The sequence below is a fragment of the Thunnus maccoyii genome, chromosome 4 (genome assembly GCF_910596095.1).
Source record: "Thunnus maccoyii chromosome 4, fThuMac1.1, whole genome shotgun sequence".
Taxonomy (NCBI): Eukaryota; Metazoa; Chordata; class Actinopteri; order Scombriformes; family Scombridae; genus Thunnus; species Thunnus maccoyii.
In genome coordinates, this window is record NC_056536.1 from 6,381,931 (window position 1) to 6,399,978 (window position 18,048).

At 39.1% G+C, this 18,048-nt stretch overlaps 1 protein-coding gene across 1 annotated transcript in view; it reads left to right on the forward strand.

Annotated features, from left to right (window-relative positions):
- LOC121896221 (MICOS complex subunit mic25a-like) overlaps positions 1-9,667 on the forward strand; it is an 85,329-nt gene extending 75,662 nt beyond the window's left edge. Inside the window, exon 8 of the mRNA XM_042409968.1 lies at positions 8,164-9,667. Coding sequence (XP_042265902.1) covers positions 8,164-8,187 — 24 coding nt within the window. The 3' untranslated portion in view covers positions 8,188-9,667. The remainder of the gene's footprint in view (positions 1-8,163) is intronic.
- The last annotated feature ends 8,381 nt before the right edge of the window (positions 9,668-18,048 follow it).

Here is an 18,048-nt window from a genome sequence, read left to right on the forward strand (position 1 = left end):
AGCAACATTTTGTTGGCGTAATGCAGTTGGCCACTGGGGCTAATTGGCAGTGACCCGCCATGCCATGTCCAGCTCTATTTATTCTCAAGAGATTCTTGGGAAATTAAGAGAACTTCAATGTGGCATTATCCTGTAATTACAACCTGTGGTCATAGGGAGCACTGTTCAGCAGATGTTACATAATCACGCTGTAAGGTCAAAAAGTTCAAAAAGTGCAGAAAGAATATATTAGTGGATCAACAGAAAATTAAGTAAACAGATTTTTTGATAATAGATTAATATTTAGTTCATCTATCAGGTAAAAATGTCAAATGTGTTGTTTCCAGACTCTCCGATATGAAGATTAGCTGCTTTTCTCTGTTTATGTAAAATGAATGTATTTGGGTTTTGGACTGTTGGTTGGACAGAACAAGCAACAAGTTGCAGCTTGTGCTCTCAGAAATTCTGATTTCTAACATTATATAGAGTAAACAACTTGACTAATTAAATAATCAACAAATTAACTGATAATGAAATGAATCATCAGGTGTATTTTTGATAGAAGTGTTGAAGACAGCTGATTATCTTGGTAACTGGAAAGAAAATTTGTTAGTGGACACAATTTTTACAGTGCATGTTCTCTTCCATATTCCCCTTCATCCCCATCCCTCCATCCCTCAGCAGTGGGCTGGTCAGGCCTATCAACCACAGAGCCTCAGCCTATCACCTGGGAGCCCCAATTGCCTGTCAGTCATCAGATAAAATTGATTTCCAATTGAGTTAAGGCTCCCAGGCTGGGCCAGGCAGAATGGAGAACAGGCAGACTTCTGCTGCTCTTCTACCTCTCCCGACTTTCTGTTTGTTATTTGTTTTTCTCTTTCTATCTCCTACTGTGTTCTGGCCGTGTCCCTCTTCTTCTCTCTCCACTCCCCTCACGCCATCTCTGATCTCCCCAGCAAAGAGCTACATGAAATGAAAATAGGATCGTTGTAGGAGCTCAGATACCAGTGTGCTATCTGCAAGGCAGAGTTGGTGATGTAACCCCTGCATGTCCTCTTAGGCAGTGACTACTTTAACTCAGGTTGGACCTTCAATTAGAGCAACAGGTGGGAAATCCATTAGTTTGTTACCGGGTGAGTTGTGAGGTGCTACCAGTTTTTTTTTATACAGTAGAAATGCACAATACCATTTTTAGAACTAGTCAGAGCACTGATCATTTTTGTCATTTATGCTACTGTCAGTAGTACACCATTAAACAATTGTATAAATGTTTTATTTAGTCATACAGTAGGCTATGCTTAACATCACTGCACATCACACTGTTAAGCAAAGCCTATGATAGACAGGAAGATACATTATGTCTTTACCATCTTCTTAATCGATTGGCATTGAATCTCTTAAGTACAGACATTTTTCTTCACAGCGGAACATATTTCTTACCCACTAATAAAAAAATTGGTCATATCTTAGGGAATAGTTTAATACTCTTATTTGTTCTCTTACAAAGAGTTAAATCAATACCACTCTGGTATCTTTCTGTTAAGTACATAGACTGTAAAAAATACAGATGTAGTCACCATGATGTCACCCATTGGTTTGCAAACTGCCGTTTTGAAGCTTCAAGTGTAGCGAATTGACCATCGCCATCTTGGATTTGGCCATCGCCATTTTTGATTTTTGGAGCCAGAAGTGTCCGTATTTGGACGAGAGGGTGGAGCTGATCATAGCACTAGCTGCTAGCGAAGTTAGCATGGTGCATTTACAAACTATGGTTAACAGTGATAATACTATTGCTAATGCTAATTGTCGCCAACAAAAAACAGGCCTAAAACCGTTAAAACAAAATGAACTTACCAGAAAAAATGATCATCCAACTCATTGATGGGTCTTTTATTACAACCAAACGCTGAACAAGACTGTTTTTAAGCGACCACTATGTTACAATTAACTTCAGTGAACTGAAAATACACTGTGAAATAGCAGCAGCTACGCCTATAGGCAATGGTTACGTAAGCAATGTTATCGCCATGGTAGCGACTTGTCAATCACCACTTAGCCACGCCCTAAAGCATACCCTGCTTTGTCGTCAAATTTAAATTAAATGGGACCATAATTTACAAAATGAACATCATGCTCTATTGAAGAAGACTTGAAACTAGTGGTTGAGACCATAAACTCATTAGGAAACAGTTTACTGAGGTAATAAATCAAGAGAGAAGTAGGGTCGTTTTCTCATAGACTTCCATACAATCGGACTTCTTTTTGCAGCCAGTGGGGTCGCCCCCTGCTGGCCATTAGAGAATGCAGGTTTTTAGCATTTCCGCATTGGCTTCATTTTTCAGCCCCGGAGGTTACTGCTTGGTTAAGTGTGAAGTTAGAGCTAGGAGATGATTAGCTTAGCTTAGCATAAAGATTGTAAACCATGGGAAACGCCTGGCCTGGCTCTGTCCAAAGTTTCAAAATCAGTTTACCAGTACCATTAAATGTTACTACTCTTGGAGGTATATCCTGTTTCCCCTGCTTTTAGTCTTTATGCTAAGCTAAGCTAACACAGTAGGTATCTGCGTTAGAGAGGGGAATAACAATACAGAATACATGTAGTCTTAAAGGTTTTTTTAATGTTGTTTTAAGCTATCAAATATTTTCAAAGTTAAATAAAGGGTTTAAAATATTTCTTTATTCTAGTCAGCAAAGGAGTCTTTTTCCATTGTTATGTATTTTTATATTATTTTGTAGATTTATTTCAAATGATTTTTTTTATTTGTTCTTGAAAATGGTCTTAAAATCTTAGTTTATCTTCCAAGTTGTAGACATGTTTTCAGAGCATCTGTAGTTTTATTTGTTTTTTCCCTCCTTCAAGTGAACGGTTATATGTATAACCATACTAAAGCATCAAATGAAGTTGAATTAAATAAATGAACAGAAGGAGAGGAAATATGTGTTCTCAGGTTTGCATTTATGTTATTGTGCTACATTTCTATAAACACCCACTATTTGTGCCTCCTGAAGTGCAGAATAGAGCAGAAAGGAAAGAGGTAAAAGGATATTAGAAAAGAGGAGATCAAGAGGTAAGAGGGGAACATCATAGATTATAGAATGGAGCAGATAGGAGCAGGGAACAGAAGAACGGGAAGAGAACGGGGGTGAGGAGAGGAAATCCGGGGGATGAGATGAGAGGACAGAAGAGGGGAGCCATATTGATCACCCTGCTCTTTCAGTCTCTCTGTGGTTTTAATGGTTTGAGTTTCACAGCTGGAGTGAACTCCACAGTGCTTAGCCCAGATACCATGCCCTCTACACACAAATACACAGATCCCCATGCATGCACATACATTCATACACACAGTATCTCTACCAGCTGGCTTTATGTCAATGCACCCCGAACCTTCAGCCAATTTAGCTTGTTGCATTGTTCCACATGGGCTACTAGAGCTGTAGGACTTCAGTGGCACCAGAAGCCATTCAAGACCAACCCTCATCCCTGCTGCTGCTTCAGCCTCTGAAGCCAAGCAAGACTGAGCGTGATCGATACCTGACTGGGAAACCAAAGCAAATTTGCCAAAGATTTTAGTGTTTGTTTGAATTATTTAGAAGAATACCCTTGGATTAATGATAGACACAATCTCTATTTAGTTTTTGTAAAGGTTGATGCAGTTAAATTGCATAAAAACACAAGTGAATTAGCAAAGTACAACTCTTTCAAGGTGGAAAAAGCTTAATTCGTCCTCAGGTTCCACAAATACACAAGATGTAATGATGAGATATCAAGACCAAGAGTCTACAGCTATGCTAGCAGCTCTGTGAGACTGACACTGTGCTCAGGCACAGCGATGCTTTGAGCTAAATGCTAACGTCATTATTATGCCACAAGGACAACATTCAGCATTTTATATTTACCTTCTTTACCATCTTAGTTAAACATGCTAATATGAGCTAATAATTGCTAATAATAATGGCTGGATTTAAGGGAGATGAGAGTTTCAAAGATATGTGGGAATTGGAATTGGCTTTATTTTTGGCAGTAAAAAAAATGTTTTTTTTTCGGCCTGGTGGGGGTTCTCGTTATAATTATAGGAGAAACACTGATTCAGTAAATGCTCTGTATGTTCAGTAAACACTCAGTAATTGTTGAGTACAGTTAAACCCAGCAGTCTGCATTAGGTTGGGTGAGTTTAAAGTTATGAAAACAACAAGGGTGTTTTGAATACGCCCCTATTTTCTCAGGTTATTTGTTAGTCTGTCCCTCCCACCACAGGAAATATTGGATTAATCCTGGAAGGCTGTTGATGTACCACTTTTCTCCTTACGAAAGCAACACAGCGATTATTTGACCAATGAGAATTTGGTCAGATGAGAACATATTGACCAACTAATCAACCAGTCAACCAGGAGACTTCAGCCCTGCAAAATAATAAGAATACATCCTCTGGGGATGTATTTGGGGACCACAAATATTTTTACAAAATTTCATAGAAATCGATCCAATAGTTATATATTTCATTTTGCACACAACTAAACTAATGATAACATAGTGATCTTGATTCAGCTGCAATTTAACTCCACTTGATGAAAACTATTACTCATAAAACAATAATATTACATTATTAAGGTCTGATACAATAGGAGTCAAACAAACTGTGTGGGAAATGAAGAAGAGATGGAGTGACATAAAGAGACATACAAAAGGGACAATATATACACAAGCCACAGCAATCTGTGGAGACAACGGCAGATTGGAACAGAGCAGTAGGTCCAGCAGGTAGAGGTGGAGTTGGTGTTGATACAGCTGATATCTCAATAGAATACTGAGGTAAACGCAGTCGAATGCTCATTGTTAATCTCTCATCAAAAGACAGAAAAGTATTATTGTAGCCTGTAGTGATTTCACAATTTGTTGAATATCAAGGTCAAATTCATTGTTATGAACACAAACCACGTGAACCACTTATTCATCTTTAGCCACAAAACAATCAGACATTGTGTTCATTGATAATTATTGCTCTAGTTATTTATGGGCCATTATAATTATTATGTCATTTATTTGCAGGCACGCTAGTGGATGGTGATGTCAGTCTGTCTTAGTCCAACACTTCAGAATTTTTAGTTTTTAGTGAAATGTCTCGACAGCTATTGGATGGACTGCCATGAAATGTTGTACAGATATTCATGGAGCCCAGAAAATGAATCCTAATGACATGGAAACAATACCTGCTAAACAGCAGCATGTTAGCATTGTCATAGACACTTTGACATGTCAAAGTATAAAAGCAAACGTGTAAATAATACAGTAAATTATGACTGAACTCCATTTAGCTGCTTCAGCTTTAGGATCCTGGTGTTGTGCATGCTGGCTGGCTGACTGGAATACAACATAGCCATTATTAATGTTACTAATAACACCTGTGCATTTCCTACTATGATAAGTCAAAATGTCTGCTGTGAAAAAGGTTTATTGTGTGCATTGCATGATAGCATGCTAATATTAGCATTTAGCTCAAAGCCCCGTACAAAGCACAGCATTACAGAGTCGTTAGCGAGGCTTTGGTCTTATTATATAACTAATACAGTGCATTTCTCAAGATATTTTTTGTGGTGCACTATGTCTGATGTTATTTAGATTTCTGCAGAATAAGGTTAATTCACTCTTTGTAGGTTGTGTAAATGCCATCTTTGCTTTTTTCACCCCTGCTTTTCAGAGGCAGTAGATTTTCCATGCAGAACTGACATTTGCTAATGACCGTAATAAATCCAGTGAAATACATAATCATCCTCTGTTACCATGTCTCCTCCTATTATTTTTGCAGTCATCCCTAAAATGAATATGTAGTAAGGAGAGAGGCAGATGCTCAAATGACATGCAAACTGCCACTCTAGCCCTGTGCGGCTGCTTGATAAATAAACTAAATGTGTCTATGGCAGAATGCGTCACATGTGCTTTTGAAAACCAGCTGCTAAAGCTTAAATAAATCTAGCCCTCTGTTTGTTGCAGTCCTGTGTGGTAGATGAGGTAGTCAGGGTCAAGCCTCCCCATGGTGATCAGCTTATATAATCATAGCCAGGAGAGCATAAATAATAACTAATAAGGCTTCAAAGAGTTTATTGACCTTAACATGGAAGGCCAGTCACCTACTATTAAACGGCCATGAGCAACCCCAGCCTCACTAACAAGATACTATATATCACATAGCTCTTATTGGTCATTTTGATGGGTTTTTCTCCAAGATTTTGGAATGGATCCTCTTGGTGGCAAATCTCAATTCCAAGTGGCTAGTTATCACCTTGGCTTAATCGGTTGTGGCTCTCTCAGCATCATCTTGCCAAGATTTCATGGTGTTGATTGAGAGCACACGATCTGAGTGAAGCCCTCTTACCATACTTAAGACAAGGTCATACACTGTAGCTTGGAGTCATCGTGTCAGACGTGTCGTGTTCTCTCAGGGACAAAGTTTTGTTATGGTTTCCAGGACCTCATTGATCTTTGGTTGGAAGATGGAGGTTGCATTCCTTAGATTAATTGCATGTTTTCAAATAGAAGCTAGGTAGACCTGGTAGGCTATAGCTCTGTTGGAGGTCACTGTGTCTCCCTTAGAGGAACTGAATGCTAAGATGTACAGAGATCATAAATGAGAATTTACCTGATCTACTTGAAATGTCCCTGCAGGGTTCCAGATAGATGTCTTGCATAATGAGGAGTTTTGAGTATCATCCTTAAGGCTGGTCCCTGCTATAACACTTGTACATGCACAGTTTTCTTTCAGTAACACAAAAAGGTTGTTTTGGAACATTTGTGAAGATGAACAGAAGGTTCTTCACTGAACCCTTAAGCTGATTCCTTTTTCCTTCCTTTTAATAGTTCTAGTTAAAACCCTCTGATGCTTTAAGTTGTAACCTCCAGAAAGGATTCATTAGAGCTAAAATGGATGGAAATGAGAACAAGCAAATAGTTTTAAAGGGTTCTACATTGCACTTCTGTCATGAGAGATTATTGACAAGTCAGAAAAAAGCAATAGAGAAATGCCTCAGATACGCCCTAGGTAGGTATATTTAGAAACGATGCTGCCATTACAGTAAATAGTTTGTCCACCAAAGAGCACTGACACAGATTGTCCAACTGTAAATTGTATTTTACTGTATAGAAAATGTTTAATGTTTAAAAGACAAATATCAGCACATTTTAACCAGATTTTTTCACTCTCAAATATCAATATTGTTATCGGTCCCAAAAATCCAATATCAGTTGGGCTCTCCTACATTACAAGTTATCTACAACTGCACAAGCTTACTGAGTGAATCACTTTTTTCCAACATAAAACTGTTTGTGCAAATCATTATGCAATACTGTAATTTCAAGGCTTTCACAATTTTCATGAATGTGAATTTAATCAACAAGGGACTTCATATACCCTTGACGCATATTTGGGGTCGAGTGGATATTTTAGCACATAACAACTCTGCACCTTCCACGAGGGGTACCAGCCTGGACTCTCCTCTCCATTATGAGACAATTTATATGCCTTGGTGGTGATTGCACTTATTTGAAAAGAAATGAGAAGAGCTGTTTCGTTGGCCATGTCTGATACCAGCCAGTAACTCTGTTACTGTATTTTTCCCTCTTCCCACCACATGTCCAACTGCTCTTAAAAATATCAAATATAACCTGGGTGGACAAAATAATACAAATAATGGAAAGAGACTAAACCTGTTGAATGCCATTAGCAAAATAAAGAATGTAAAGTAACATAAAATAGCTAATAGAGCTCAAAAACACCCATGCCAAACTGTAAAGTGCACTGGTCAAAAAACTGCAGAATTATTTAGTATGTCAGTGGGAACAATCCTATAAAATTCAACAAGTGCAAACACAATAACTGCATCAACGGTCACAAGCTGAGAGTAAACTTGTTGAGAGAAATTCTCTTGTTGTTGCAATTTGTTGCAACAGAAAAAAAGCCTCTGGAGTAGCAATCTAGATGTGAGTAACATCGGTCAACCTGTTCACTCCTCTCCATTATTGAGATAATCCCTACTATTACCAAGTCTGACCTTTCAGTTACGGTCAGTTAAAGCCAGCAAAGTACGCAGAAGACATGGACAATCCTTGCACCTAAGAGCATTTCAAAGGTCAGAGGATGCGACAGGAGTGTAAACTAATTCTTTATTCCTTTTTTCCTCTTTTTCTCTTAGAACTTGCTGGTCAACCATGGATGAAGAGAGGGAGGAAAAGGGTAAAACAGTTATTTGACGCAGGCTTTTACTTTGGCTGTAAGAGCGGCACCTGTTGCATTCCTGTTCTGAATTATAAGAGAGTTGATTTGCTGTTAGCATGCCTTGTTTTTAAAACATTCTTTTTATGCTATTTATCCACGGTATCATCCATTAAAGTTGCTCTATTATTCTGCACTGCTACATTCTACGGGGAAGCTTTTGAAAAAAAAAAGTGTGTATTACACTAGGTTCATGGTCTGAGTCAGTACACTTTTAGTTCAGTTCACAAGATCGGCAGAAGGCATTTCTAAGATTTGAGCTGTAAAGATGCATTCAGGCACATTCGTCCATCAGCTGAATGTGAAATTCACTGTACGTCCATAACTCTGCTGCTTTTGTTGAGATAAAGAGAAAAACATTTCAGATATGAGCTGAATCGAGTGCGTAGGGGCCGTCCATGTTTTGATCTGGCTGAAAGAAGACCTGATTGAGCTTTATTGCTTTTAAATTTTATGGTTTTCTACTTCTTAATGACACAGGAATCAGCTCAGGTAATCCTGGCTTTGACTGAAATTCATCTGACCTGTGTATGTATTATATGATTTTATTAAACCATTCATATCCTGTGACGGTCTTGTTTGCGTCATTAGTTTTTCTTTCCAGACTACTCAGCCAATTTATATTCTTTGTTTCTGTTCTTTTTCAAAGCTAAACATGTTTCATTTAAACTTTTTTCATCCCTTGAAAGAAATACATAATTCCCTTTCAAATCATCTTTCAAACTGAAATGATAATGCTTTACAGAATAATAATAAAATATGAAGAAACCTTGGTTAGGTAGGTGGATAGTTAGTTAGAGCCTGACACAAGCTACCCTACACTGCTGAAGCAACAAGGGGCAACGCACTACCTGCCATGTGGGCATTCCCCAATTAGGCACCTCAGACTGAGCCTCACAAGCTCAGTTTTTACCGTTTTAAGTTTAAAATGGTGGCAGTAAAAACCGTACTGCAACTGTTAGCTGTAACTTTTTTCAATAGATGAACTATAATTTTGAGATTGCCGTAGAGTTTTTGTCCTGTGAGGGATCAAGTCCAAGTGTCTTTAAAGGGAAGTACTATACTGACACAATCAGAAACAGCTAGACAAGAGGGAGCTGATGATGATGGAGAGCTCATTATAAAAATACAGATGTGGGTTTATTCAGGACTCTTGTAAACAAAATATCTTTAGGACTTGAAGAGCCCTTCATATGCAATACAGTGTCAGCGAGTTCCTGCATGAAGATACAAGAAGAAGTGAACTGAGAAAAAGGAGTACAGTATGATGACACCAATGAGACATCAAACGTCTACAGAGAAAGAAAACATTTACAGTCTGACATTGAAGAGGCACATGAGAAATATTGATTATTGACAAGAAAATTGATTGCACTAAAATGAGACCTTGTGATTTTGTTCATTAATAAAATCTGTGGAATATACTTTGTCTGTCTTTTGCCAGTTTTTTTTCAGATGATGAGAAGTTACAAAGTGTGATCCTGTGCTCATCCATCCTATGTTGTACTGACAAGTGGATACCATGTTCCAAGATGGATCCCCATTCACTCCAGTAAAAGAGCATAAACATCAGATCCTTCTCTGACTGAGCCAGCTGACTCCCCACAAACATGAATGTTAGACACAGTATACAAGACTTTAATTTTATTGGACCTGATTGCTTAAAGTTATAACCCTTAAGATTTTTGGGAACACAAACCCCATTTTTGGTACAATTTATAGATTGTGGGGTTTTTTTTCAGTTTCAGTTTCTTCTTTACAGTTTGTAACTACCTCTCTATGTAGTTTTTTTCATTTAGTTTTTTTCATATTAGTGGCAGGATCAGAAGTTCCAGAGGCTGGATTTAAATTACCTACCCACACATGAGGGATTCAAAGGAAACAATGCATATATGTAATTCAGTGTTACTAATTTTATTTCATTGATACCAGCCTCACTGTTTACAGTTCACTCTCCTACACCTCTATCAGATCTGTATTAAGTTACTGTTAATGCAAACCCAACATTTCCTAAAGCGGCTGCTTCACATTAAAAGCATTCAACTGGCAAAACAGGCATGGCTTTTGTTGTGAAGAAACCACAGGAAACACAATGTATTTGTCACTGCAGGTAACACTGACTGCAACCATTGTTCCAGATATGCCTACAAAACAAGGCATGGTCATTTTCTGCATTGACATTTTAGAAAACCGCTTGCATTTCTTGCAGCATGAAATCTGAGCTCAGTTGTCATGACATGATGTAAAAAAAAGCCAATTCTAGACTTACTTCTTTACTTAAACACTGTGAGTTTGTTTGGCTGCACTGTAAACCGACTCACCAGTTGCTCTTTGTTGTATTTCTGACAAAGTAGCTTCCCAAGGAGTGTTTGCTGCTCACAGAATAGGGGCTGTAGTATTAAACCACACTTGCTATTACCTCCAGTGACCAAAATCACTGCAGTGTGGCGCTTTTCCTGAGGACCTTGTCCATTCAGGCTCAACTCATTTTTCTGTCATTCATGGTGAGGGAATACACTTTATTATAAAGGGAGCAACAACATCAAGTGTGGATAAACAAGTATTGTTGAAACCATGTCAAGAGAAAATCCTCATCATCACTACATAGTGTATGTGGAAGACAAGATCAATGTTATTTGTTGTTAGGAGTAAGCCCCAAGACATGATGTATAAAGATGAAAGATTTTGCAAAATTTCAGAACACAAAATTATTGAGGAAAACATTAATGTGTGTGTGCTTGTGTGTGTATAAAAGCTCCTTAAAAGCTCCTTAAAAGTAATGAAATTGTACTCAAATTCATATTCAAATAAAAGATTTCATTTTGAACAATTAGACAAGCTGTGAGTCGTTTAGCCTGAGGTAAATTAAATGATCATGATTAGGAGGATGGTGAAGAAGACTGCTGTCCTTGTGCCTGAGCTGGATGTTAATTTTTTTAAAAGTAAGATTATAGTCAGTTAATGAAAACTAGGTAATTGTTTCTCAGTGATTCACCTCATTTAGAAGGATTTTTTCCTAACCTGTGTGCACTATTTCAGAGCAGTTGTGTGTGTTTTACAGCAGAAGATGCTGTATCATCTGTGAGCAACAGTGAGGTGTACCCAGGTGTGCAATAATGTACTTGATTGACTTAATATAACAAGTTTGACTCAAGTGGCTACATTTTCTCTGCTCGGGGTAATTCTTCCTGAGTTGTAGCTTTAAATTCTTTAGTGAGGCAGTGGTAATTGGCTTGGAGCACAGAGTTTGGCTGGCAACGCTCTGCTGCTATGCACCTCACTGTCGAGCTGTTTCACACAAATACACACACACACATTTGGGAACTAGCGGCCAATCTTAATCAAAGAAATGACACGGGGGTGGAGGGGGGAGGATGGAGGATGCGGACACGCAGATGTTGCTACGGTAACAGCGGTGAGCAAGGGCTGGGAGCTGGAAGGCAGCATGTTAGAAAAGAGAAGTGAGGAAGACATTCGGCGCATTCAAATGCGTCCTTGCTCTCTCCCTGTTGATCCCGTGTCATACCCAATTACCACTGCAGCGAGGGAAAGGAGAGAGCGCAGAACGTGGGGGATGTAGGGGCTCGGGTAGGAGGTGGGGGTTGTACAGAGAATACAGAAAGAGAGCGAGGAGTATTCTGGTGTCTGCTTGAGCCTCTCAGAGAGATGCTGCACGTGCAGGTGCCGAGGTAAACACCCACGCCTGTCATTACATGTTTACGAGGGGAAGGTTGTGGTAAAAATCTTTCTTATATGTAGCTTCAAGAGAAGAAGAAGAATTGTGAAGATGTCAGCGTGTGACAACTTTTCTGTGAAATGTAGGAGTTTGTGGAATATGTATGGACTAGAGACTCAGCTCTGCATACACATTTGTCCCTGTTGGGACAAGTTTCTTTTGTGTGTGTGCATTGTACAGTAATCATATGTTTGTGTAGAAAGACGGAAGGAAAAAGGGGTCTGAGTGTTTTTCTTTCAATTTTATTCACATATCTTTGTCCTAATGACATGTTTACTACAGCTTGGTTCTTATTATCACAGTTTTGGCCATCATTTCTGTCAGCTATGATAATATTGTGCTCACCAAAGTAATAATCTGATGCGCCAGATGGCTTGTTACACAGACTCATCTGAGAAGTCGTCCTTGGAAACTGTTTGGAAAAGGGCAGGCACTTTCAAAAAAAAAAACACTTGGCAGGTGATTGGATGAATCATCTGTCTATCACCGTCTTACCTTGCGAGGCAGCTGGATTCATGATGCTGATTGATCCGAACCACCGGTGGTTCGGACACAAGCGCATAACTTGAAGCCTGACGAGACGGATTTGCACGTGATCTTGTGAATACAGCGGCTTCTCAAGGTAACCAAGGTAATGGATGAGATCTAAAAACATGTTTAGTTTAAGTAAAACTGAAGATGTGCGTACCTGAAATGTTGGTGATAATCCCTCATTGCACAGGAAAACTGCACACACAACTACAGCAAGCAGGTCAAGGCTAATTCAGGTAGGTGGTTTGTAAACTGTTATTGATTTCTACACTGTCAGTTTTATCATTCAGCTTCATTTTCTCTTCCGAATAAGTTTAACTAACCAGATTTGTGTCCTAGTGTTTAAAAACTGCAGGTTATGTGCAATTCTCCACCTATCCAACAAGATACAGTCAGAACGGGTCTCATGCAATGTGTCTTACAGCCTATTTAAAATAAGAGCCCCCCACCTAAACACACACAGAGAGAAAATAACACATGCACACACTTATACAGACCTGCCACAAGGGAAATCAATGAGTCTTTCTGTTATCTCTCCCCTCCATCAGATTATCAGAAACACCGACATCTATTAGCGCGACACTCTATCTGCTCAACACCCATGCCTGAGTGTGTGTTTGTGCGTGTGTTTGTGTGTGTGTGTGTGATGCTTTGCAGAGGCCTTCCTCACTACACTGCACACCCGATTAAAGACTTCCACCACTCTAATGCCATTAGAGGAATGAGAAAAGCAGAAAAGGTAGTTGAGGGGATGAGAGAAAAGAAGAAAAAAACAGGGCAGAGAGAGAATGGTCTGCTTAACCTCTGCCGTCTGACGGAGCAGGCAAACGTGCAGCGAGAGAACGATTTAATCCCTCTGTAGTAGCCCGGATTAGTCCTCTGATTTATCACTGGCACGCTCTGTTCTCTGGGCCACGCTGTCATTTTCTCTCCCCTCTCATCCCTTTCTTCATCCCCTCTTTCTCTCTCGGTAATGCGTCTGGTACTGAGTGGCTTAATGCTGTATAATGTGGTGACTTCCCTTTATCTGCCTATTGTCATTATTCTTTCTTTAGGACAAAGGGCTCCTATTGTGAGCCAAAATGGTACTGACATCAGTGTGTGTATGTAATGGCATGGGTGATCAAGGCTTTGCGTGTATTTTTGTATCATATATAACAAACTCTAAATCCACAGGATTTATGTTTAAAGAATGTCTGTGTGACTAAAAGTCTACAGCCATGCTAGCTGCTCTGTGAGGATGTACTCACGTACTTTGAGCTAAATGCTATCATCAGCATGCTAACATGCTGATGTTTGGCAAGTATTATGTTTACCATGTTCACCATCTTACTCCAGCATGCTAACATTTGCTGATTAGCACTAGATGAAAGTTCTGGAGATCACAGAAGACATTACAATTCATTCTGAGCAAGGCATGAATGTCTGTACCAAATTTCATTGCAATCCATCAAATACTTAAACATGTTTCACTCAAAACCAAAAATGTCAACCTCATGATGTACGTAGGCTTCATCCTCTGGGGACCATGAATGTCTGTGACACAATGTCATAGCAATCCATCCAATAGTTGCTGAGATAACTCAGTCTGGACCAAAATGGTGGAGTAACTGACAGATCAGTATCGCCATCCATCCAAGCCAAATCTCAGATTGCCACTTTGATTTGAAGAAACAATTGAACATTTTGGCTGTCTTTCCAAAAGCGAGATTGGTATTGATCTCATGTCTGTGCATTAATTAAAGAACTGAAGCCAAGACTTATCTCTCTGTCCAAAGTTCAAAAACACACCTTCCTTTGAGAACTGTATGAGAACAGGACCTAGACAAGATACACTCCTCTTCTATATGTGTGCACCATGAATTTACACAATCCAAAGTAGTGCATCGTAATCCTATTTCCAAAACAAAGATAGCTCAAATTAACCTTGAGGTGAATCCTTTTTGTGACAAATGCAAACGTACCCCGCCTGCCAAGAATTGATTCTGTCCGAAACCAAACAAGGTATGCTAGCCTTCACCTTCTTACTGACTTGAGGAGCTATACTATACAATCACTGTGCCCAGCTATTGTTAGAGAATAAATTATTCAACCTCTCAAGTCCCTCTAAAGCCACAGACTTTGGTTCCTACAGTTATCTTTATGTGTGAATTAAACAAACGATAGAACATGTCAAGAAGTTTACTTTAGAAGCAGTAAAAGACATGTTTTTGAACTCATCACAAAGCTAGGCTGATCACATCCTCACGCCAGCTTCGCTCTCACACAGACATGAGGCTGCTAGCTATCATCTCATCTCACTCTCAGAAAGAAAGCAAATAAACATACAGATGTTGGACCACTTCTTTCAAGACTAAGAGAAATGATGCAGCACTCCTGTGGCTCATCAGGGACAAATGTGTTGCTGTTATTGATGCACGGATCAGCTCTGACATCATCCAAATCCGCATGTACACATAAATCATCCATCTGCCACCCATCCAAACAAGTTATTTTCTCCAATTTAGAGACCCGCACCCAATCATACATAACTATTACTTCTCAGTGGGATATATGTAAGCATGATGATATGGTAACACATTACACTGAAGTAGGCTGGTTTTAACGAAATGTTTTTCTTTTTTGGTGTAGTGTGTACAGGAAAAACGTAGCTTTGCAGAAACGTCATATTGGTGACAAAACAGATGGTGGCAGTAGCGTTGCATTTCATTGGAAGAGGAAGAAGAGGAAACACAATGACGGACTGCTTCATGCAAGTGTTGTTCTCTTTATTTCTACTAATATTAATTATTGTTAATATTTTCTCATTAATGTATTATTTCAGCCACCTGCAACCCATGTGCTATTAATCAGAATGTTAATTTTTATGACCCGGCGGATTAACCAGGGTGCCTGCAGACATAACTGCACTCCGCGCATCACTAGTCGGTGTGCTTTGACCTGTAATTGCTCCTCACTTCCTGTGCAGTGCAATTTTCGGAAATCCTGAAACACCAGTGACATGCATCATTCCCTCAAGCCTGTCAGAATCTCATCAGCAGTGTCTGAGATGACATGTGTGACAGACAGATGAGTAAACGGAGACCTATCCTTAGTCCACTGTCCTTGTTAAATTTTAACAATTGTACTACCACTCACCTGCTGTCAAAATGAGCCACCTGACAGTGCTCTCACAGCCACCATCAGGTGGCTCACATTAAATGGCATCTACCTTGTTAGGCAAAAGAAATTCTGACTTGCTGCCTCCTTATTAAATGTAGTTTTTTAGGTAGAAAAGTGTAAGGGAAACAGAAACAAATCTCTTTCTGCTGGGCATTTCTGGGTTAAGGGATGATTCCCACTGGTGCTACATGTAGTATAACAGGCCCTTTAAACAGTGTTTGCATTTCACCCAACATAAGAACTAAAGTTCATTAAGGAGAGCATAGATTTTTCAAGGACTGCAATTATTATTGAAGGAGTTTAAATTTTCTACAACAGAAAATAGAAATCCAGTTTATGATTAAAATAAGAAATACATTAATAGAAACTTTATGTTTCTATGCACCACTGAATGTAGGAACATAGAAAGTAGGGATGTGCAGAGGGCTGAGTATTTGTATTTGTATCTGAATTTGTTGAGGCAGAAAAAAATTATTTGTATTTGTATTTGAATTCGAATAAAAGTGGAAAGAGGCTTAAAAATCCTGTTTTTGTTTTTATTACAATTTTAATTTTAGAAAATTAAAATGTTACAATAAGTGTTCATGAATAAACTACCTTACGAAGGTGGTCCCCACACTGGGTCTTGAACTGGAGTCTCCTAGATCATAGACGACTACTGAGCTAAAACTTTATTCATCACCTCATTGCAGGCAGACCTCTACCTATTTATATACCCATAACACAGACAGCACACCGTGTAACGTGCAGGGAAGAAGGTGATTACTGCTTTGTTCTTTTCATTTATTGCCTATTTTTTTACAACCTAACTGTGGAAAGGAGAAGGAGAACAACAGGTTATGGAGAGTCCCTCTGGAGCACTTTGCGTGTGTCAGTAGCTCAGCTTTATCTCTGGGGAACACCACCAACTCTGGGGGTGATGTCCAAATTAGGAAATGTGCGTCATGTAGCAGGTGGATGTGATTCCCCTCGTTGAGACCTGCTGATAGACGTAACAGTGGAGCAGAGGAGAGAGACTGAGATAGCAGCTTCTAGGGCTGTAGTCAACCAAAGAAAATCTTGGTCCACTGAAATCATACATAATCTTCAACTAATTGATTAGTTGCGGGGGGTGGATGTAATGGGACAGAGTGCACAGTGAACTCAGCAGTCGCACATTTCTCTGTTCTCTATTTCTCTGTTTTGTGTCTTCAGGTTAGGCTAACCCATTGTTGCTAACTTTGGAGCTAACCTACCAATAGTTTCCCATTCAACGACACAGAGGTTGCCTTACGTACCGGAGCAGCGCTGCACAGAGACTCCCAAACGCTATTGATTTCCGAATGAATGGATATTTGGCGTTATTTTTGGCATTAAAAAATACTTTCTTGGCCTGGCAGGGGTTCTTGTTGTGATAATTATAGGAGAAACACTGATTCAGTAAACGTTCAGTACGTTCAGTAAACGTTGAATACAGTTGGACCCAGCAGTCTCCACTAGGTTGGGCGAGTTCAAAGTTGTGAACGGGGGTGTTTTGAATACACCTGTCCCTCCTGCCGCAGGAAATAATGGATTAATCCTGGAAAGCTATTGATGTAGCACTTTTCTCCTTATGAAAATAACACAGAGATTATTCGACCAATGAGAATTTAGTCAGACGAGAGCATATTGACCAACTAGTCGACCAGCAGACTACAGCCCTAGTAACTTCTCAGTTTTTAAATAGATTCATTAACAAGCCATGTCACCTATCAAGGATTTTTATTAAAATTCCATATTACTCCCACTCTTCCACGTGTTTTCAGTTTTTTAACTTGTGGTGCTTCTTTTGTTCTTTTGGTTTATATGTGAGCCTTGACCTGGGGAATGCCTCAAGGTTCTGTTTTAGGTCCCTACAACTTGCGTAACATTTGTTCTTGTTGCTGTAACATGACATGCAATTTTGTGCACCTATGAAATTATGTACAAACTGATATTGCTTTAAAATTATCGACTTATATTGTGTATTGGCTGTCTAATATCCATCTTTCTCTGCAGGAGAGGAGAAGCTTTGGATTCCAATTGATTTAAGATTTTGCCAAAATCCTCTTTAAAAATGAGTCTGCTACATCAGTGACTTTTAATCTCTTCTTAAAATCTTGTATTGATTGTGAATTTTCTACCCATTATTCTAATCACTTGTTTGTGTGTTAGTGTGAAAATGTGTGCATGCCTGTACCTTTACATCTATCAGTACGATCAGATAACATGGGGTTAACCTTACAAGAGCAGTAAGGAAAATTGATAATGATTGTGGGAAACATTACTTGGTCCATTTCTACTAAGATGACCTGTACACACCTCATTATAGAGCATCCTCTTACTTTGAGTTGTATCATGTTATTATATGTGTCTGTG